The following is a 5,084-nucleotide window of genomic DNA, read 5'->3' as shown; positions in this document are numbered from 1 at the left end:
ATCTTTCCACCCTCAAGCCAACACACACAGAGATGCTGTCACGGAGGGAAGTGCAGCGAGAAAGAACACCGTGGAGGGCCGGCGTGGGAGTCGGCTTAGACCGTGTGCACGCTTGGGGTCTGTGGGGAGTGTGGGCCCGGAGCTGTCTTAAAGCGCTGACCTCGCATGCAGCGCGCTGGACGAGTACCATCTACCTCGCTCCGAAAATGAACTGTGGGGAATGCCCTGACTTAGAAGACCAGGGGCCAATGATTCTCTTTCTGAAGGTAAAAACATCCAGAATTAATCTGGCTGCTGCAAGAAAAGGATGTAATAAGATGTAAATTAGCGAGAAGAGCCTGAAGGTTGTTTACATCAGGTGTCCGTTCTTTGTTGCTATCACGCTAATACGAAAAATAAAATACACCCCAGCCGTACACATCACACGGCTGTATTTTTGTTCCAGGTTTCTGGTGACATATACAAACCACTTGAGCTTCCCTGCTGTGGTTTCCACTGTCACCAGGAACCCCTGATAAAAATACGGCGGTCTGCGGCCCAGTTTATTTTCCCCATATATCACATGCTCTATTTCATTTATCTGCACACACAGCTACAAGTTTCCCAACCGCTTTTCAGATATAGTTAATTACCAGGCTAAAATGACAGCGTGATAATGAAGTGTCACATTGCGGGGGCAGCTGATGTTGGAAATGCTACCTCTGCCAGCAGCACCATGCACTAACCCACCTTCACGCCAGGCTCAATGTCGGGGTGCTGGGGCTGTGCCCACCCCGGGTCCTTGAGGCCTCAGGCTCAGGCCCCAGGGAGGGCCACCTCTGGGGAGGAGGCACCTGCGATCTTCCCACCTGCGGCCAGGAGTGGTCACACTGAGGAGGGAGGCTGGGCTTGGGGCGAGAGGCTCACTTCATCACCCAGGAAGGCACCACTGCAGCCAGACCCACGTCCCGAGAGCGGTGATGCGTCCAAATCGTTTTGGCAAATGGCTATTTTCTACTCAATCAACACAGCCCACAGAGGGACTGGGCGTGCATTAGCTTTTCTGCTGTGTGCCATCCAGAAGTCTGGTGGCGCAGTGGGTAAGAGCTCGAGTGCTAACCGAAAGGTCGGCAGTTCGGATCCACCAGCTGCTCCTTGGAAACCTTCTGGGACCAGCTCTATTCTGTCCTGTAGGGTCACTGTGTTTCAGAATCGACTTGACGGCAACGGGTCTGGGTGTTTTTGGTGGCGTGTTGTCAAGCGGATTCCAACTCACAGGGACCCTACAGGACAGAGCAGAACTGCCCCGTAGGGTTTCCAAGGTTGTGATCTTTATGGGAGGAGATCACCAGGTCTTTCTCGCATGGACCCACTGGATGGGTTTGAACCACCAACCTTTCAGTTAGCAGCCCACTGCTTAACTGTTGTTGCACCAGATTTTCTAGCAGTTGGGAAAAGGAAGGGAGCGAACCCCTGCTAAGCACCGACTTCTGAGACGCCAGGTGTGGAGCGCAGGGTGTTGAAGCCATGAGCGTAACACACCACCTCAGCAGCAGAGAGGAAAGGGCCACATGGGGCCGTGCGGCAGCTGGACGCCTAGTCTGGACCGACATGGGGCAGTGGGACAGGCCCAAGTGGGGTCTGGGCCTGGGACATGTTCTCTTGCTCTGAGCAGTAGCCATATGTGGGTGGCTGCTGTTCCTGAGAGCCAGATGCCACCTCCTCCTAGAAGCTCTGACATCTGCCAGGCCGTCCCTCACTCCTGCTGGAACGGACACTGCAGGTGGAACAACACGGCGTTAGAGAAGGGGCCGGGCCTGGCCTCGTTCTGCGCGAGACGTAAAACAGAGAAGGCAGGTGAGCTGTGTCCCCAGGACACTGGGCTTTTAATGCAGTGGGCTGCCATGCTCTGGTGCCGATGCAGAGCTGCGCCTCCGTGCCTCTCAGATATTTACTTTGCTTCAGCTGGCACCTCCTGGTGCGCAGTGCCCGCCTTCAGCTGCGCCCGTGCCCCCAACAGGTCGGCCCCCACCTGGCCACCCTCATGGGCCAGCAGCCACTGCTTCACGGCCAGCCCTCCGGAGTAGTTGCCCACAGCGCCACTGCTGCTGATCACTCTGTGGCACGGGATGAGGATGGGGACCTGAAAGACACAAAGGAGGCCACCGTCAATCTGGGCTCCGGTACCTGGGGTTTTGGGGGTCAGAGAAGGGCCCCTGACCATGGCTGACCCGGCGGGGCTTGTACCGCATGGTAGGCTGTGGATGTGGGGAGGCCTGGGTGCAGACCCTGGGGTCTCCGTGTCTCAGGAGCACTCGGCCTGGGCGCCTAACTCTCTGAGCAACTTTGTAGGGCTGGGGGCAGGCCAGGAGCTCCAGGGAAATATGCAGAACCTTCCAGAGAATCCATTTTACCCTGAGGCTCAGGGGGAGAAAACTTCATTTTTGGAGGTAATTTAGAATTTACACTCTTACAAAATCTGAAATTACATTTCTAAGCAACATCGTGGTAAACAGAGAAAAGACTGAAGGTGTCAAAGATTTCATTTTACTTGGATCCACAATCAACACCCATAGAAGCAGCAGTCAGGAAATCAAACAACGCATTGCATTGGGCAAATCTGTCGCTTTGAGGACTAAGGTTCACTTGACCCAAGCCATGGTGTTTTCAATCATCTCATACGCATGAAAAAGGTAGACAATGAATAAGGAAGACAGAAAAAGAACTGATGCCTTTGAATTACGGTGCTGACAAAGAATATTGAATATACCACGGACTGCCAAAAGAACAAACAAATCTGTCTTGGAAGACGTACAGCCAGTTCCTTGGAAGCAAGGATGGTAAGACTTTGTCTCACATACTTTGGACATGTTATCAGGAGGGATCAGTCCCTGGAGAAGGACATCGTGCTTGGTAAAGTAGAGGGTCAGCGAAAAAGAGGAAGACCCTCAATGAGATGGGCTGACACAGTGGCTGCAGCAACGACCTCAAACAGAGCAACGACTGTGAGGCTGGCACAGGACTGGGCAGCGTTTCGTTCTGTTGTGCGTGGGGTCGCTAAGAGTTGGAACGGATTCCGTGGCATCTAACAACAAGTTATGGGGTGGTATATAAAATTACCAAACACGTAACAGGAAGACGTGGCAGGAACCTTCGGAGAACGACTCTTCCTTGAGCCACTTTAACCCGGGGACTGGCAAACCACCTGTGTTTGTAAATAAAGTTTTATTGGAACATGGTCACACCCATTTGTTTACATACTTCGTGTGTCTGCTTTCCAGTTACAATAGTGGCGGTGAAACAGAGATCATGTGGTCCGCAAATCCTGAAATATTTACTACCTAGCTGTCACCTGAGGTGACTGGTGGGGTCTGTCTGACCCTGGGGGGGGGGCACTCGGAGCCCACCAGGCACGGCCATGCCAAGTCCGCCAATCTAGCTCTTGTCCAAACAAAGCTGACATTCTGATGTCCCTGATTCATGTTTCTGTTGGTTCAGAACGCAGAAGGGAAAGATGGCGTGATATATACTCCTTAAGAGCCAAACCAGCAGTGCGGTAGTGGTCCTCTCTCGCTGGGCAGCTCAGGGTGCACCCCACACGTCAGGAGGGTTCAACGATGGGGCTGCCAACCCGAGGGCACACCACGTGGCCTTGCTGAGGGGGTGTGGGGGCTCAGTGGCTGTTTTGGGTAAAGACCCCAATGAGTGGTTACTCAGATCCCGGACAAGCTCCTCTCTGGACAGACTGCCCAAGAGGGGACGTCTGGTGACCTCTTCCTAAGGAAGGTCTGCTGTGTCTCCCTGGGAAGTCTCCTTCCTGAGTACCTCCTGTCTTCACTGACGGCTAGGGCAGGCTGGGCGACGAGCTTCATCACGGTGCAAAGTGTCCCGAGTGGCTGCTCCATGAGGACATGCACGCCCTGCCCACAGGTGCAGCCGCAGGAACGGTTGGGGCCTGGGAAGCAGACGGGGTCCAGGGAGGGGCAGCGTGTCAGCCCAACTCCTGCCTGCCCCCATCCCGCCCTGCAGACCACGCCCATGAGAGCCCGCTGTGCTTCCCATCTCGGGCTCATCACTGTCCCCCAGGCCTGGCCCCCTGATGCCCCAGACATTCTTGCTGAGCGTGCGAGCCAGGGGCCCCACAGATCATGCTCGTCTCTGGGCCCACATATGCCATGGCTACCACCAGCATGGCTCCACCTCCTGTGTCCACCCACTCACCCTGCTGCTCTGCATGGAGGCCTCTATCCCATACTCCTCTCCAGAGAAAACGGGCCAGTGACCCGCATTCCTCTGGCTCCATCGTGGGCTCCCTCTGCACCTGGGGTGACTCCTGCGTCACCTGAGGCCCTGCACCACAGAGCACAGTTGTCACCTACCCCACTCATCCGCCTCAGCTGGTCCTCAGAATTCACCCACCCAGTGAACCCCCTTGGGAGATGGGTGAGATGGGTGAGTATGCCCTGTCCCTGTCTCTTGTGGAGGCTCACCTGTGCAAAGTGCCTCACTCCCTCACCCCAGGCCGTCCTCTAGCACCACATGCTGGGTGCTGTCAATCTCTCCACCCCAGCTCTCCCTGAGCCCACACCGCTGTTAGGGGTCAGGAAAGGGACTCAAGCCAGACTCCAATGACTACACTCTTAGCCATGCCAGCCATCATTAAGGTGGAACTTGTGGGACTCTGCCAGCATTGGCAGATAATTTGACTTAGGAGGTGGAAATCTGACTTCCCTCACATCACAAAGCTAGTCTTGACTTTGACTAAAAGTTACGGTCACCATAATAACGTGTAAATGTAGTCCAAGAGAGTTCTAACAAGTATCAGTGTGATGACGGTGATGGTAGTGATGGTGATAGAAGTGATGGTGATAGTGGAAATGATGATGGTGATGATGATGATGGTGGTGATGGTGATGACAGTGCAGTGATGGTGATGTTGATAGCGGTGATGGTGATGATGATACTGATGGTGATGTTGATGGGGGTGATGGTAATGATGGTGATGGTGACAGTGATGTTGATGTTGACAGTGGGGATGGTGATGTTGATGGGGGTGATGGTGATGTTGACAGTGATGGTGACGTTGATAGGGGTGATGGTGGTGA

General features: G+C 54.3%; 1 protein-coding gene across 1 annotated transcript in view; it reads right to left on the bottom strand.

The window, feature by feature from the left end:
- Positions 1-1,848: 1,848 nt before the first annotated feature.
- The window catches only part of MGMT (O-6-methylguanine-DNA methyltransferase), a 281,536-nt gene continuing 278,300 nt past the window's right edge, over positions 1,849-5,084 (bottom strand). Inside the window, exon 5 of the mRNA XM_023730061.1 lies at positions 1,849-2,122. Within this exon, the coding sequence (XP_023585829.1) occupies positions 1,931-2,122 (192 nt within the window). The 3' untranslated portion in view covers positions 1,849-1,930. The remainder of the gene's footprint in view (positions 2,123-5,084) is intronic.

This window comes from Trichechus manatus, unplaced genomic scaffold (assembly GCF_000243295.1).
Source record: "Trichechus manatus latirostris isolate Lorelei unplaced genomic scaffold, TriManLat1.0 scaffold00031, whole genome shotgun sequence".
NCBI lineage: Eukaryota > Metazoa > Chordata > Mammalia > Sirenia > Trichechidae > Trichechus > Trichechus manatus.
The sequence above is the reverse complement of the archived record's forward strand: the minus strand, read 5'-3'. Positions and strand labels throughout refer to the sequence as shown.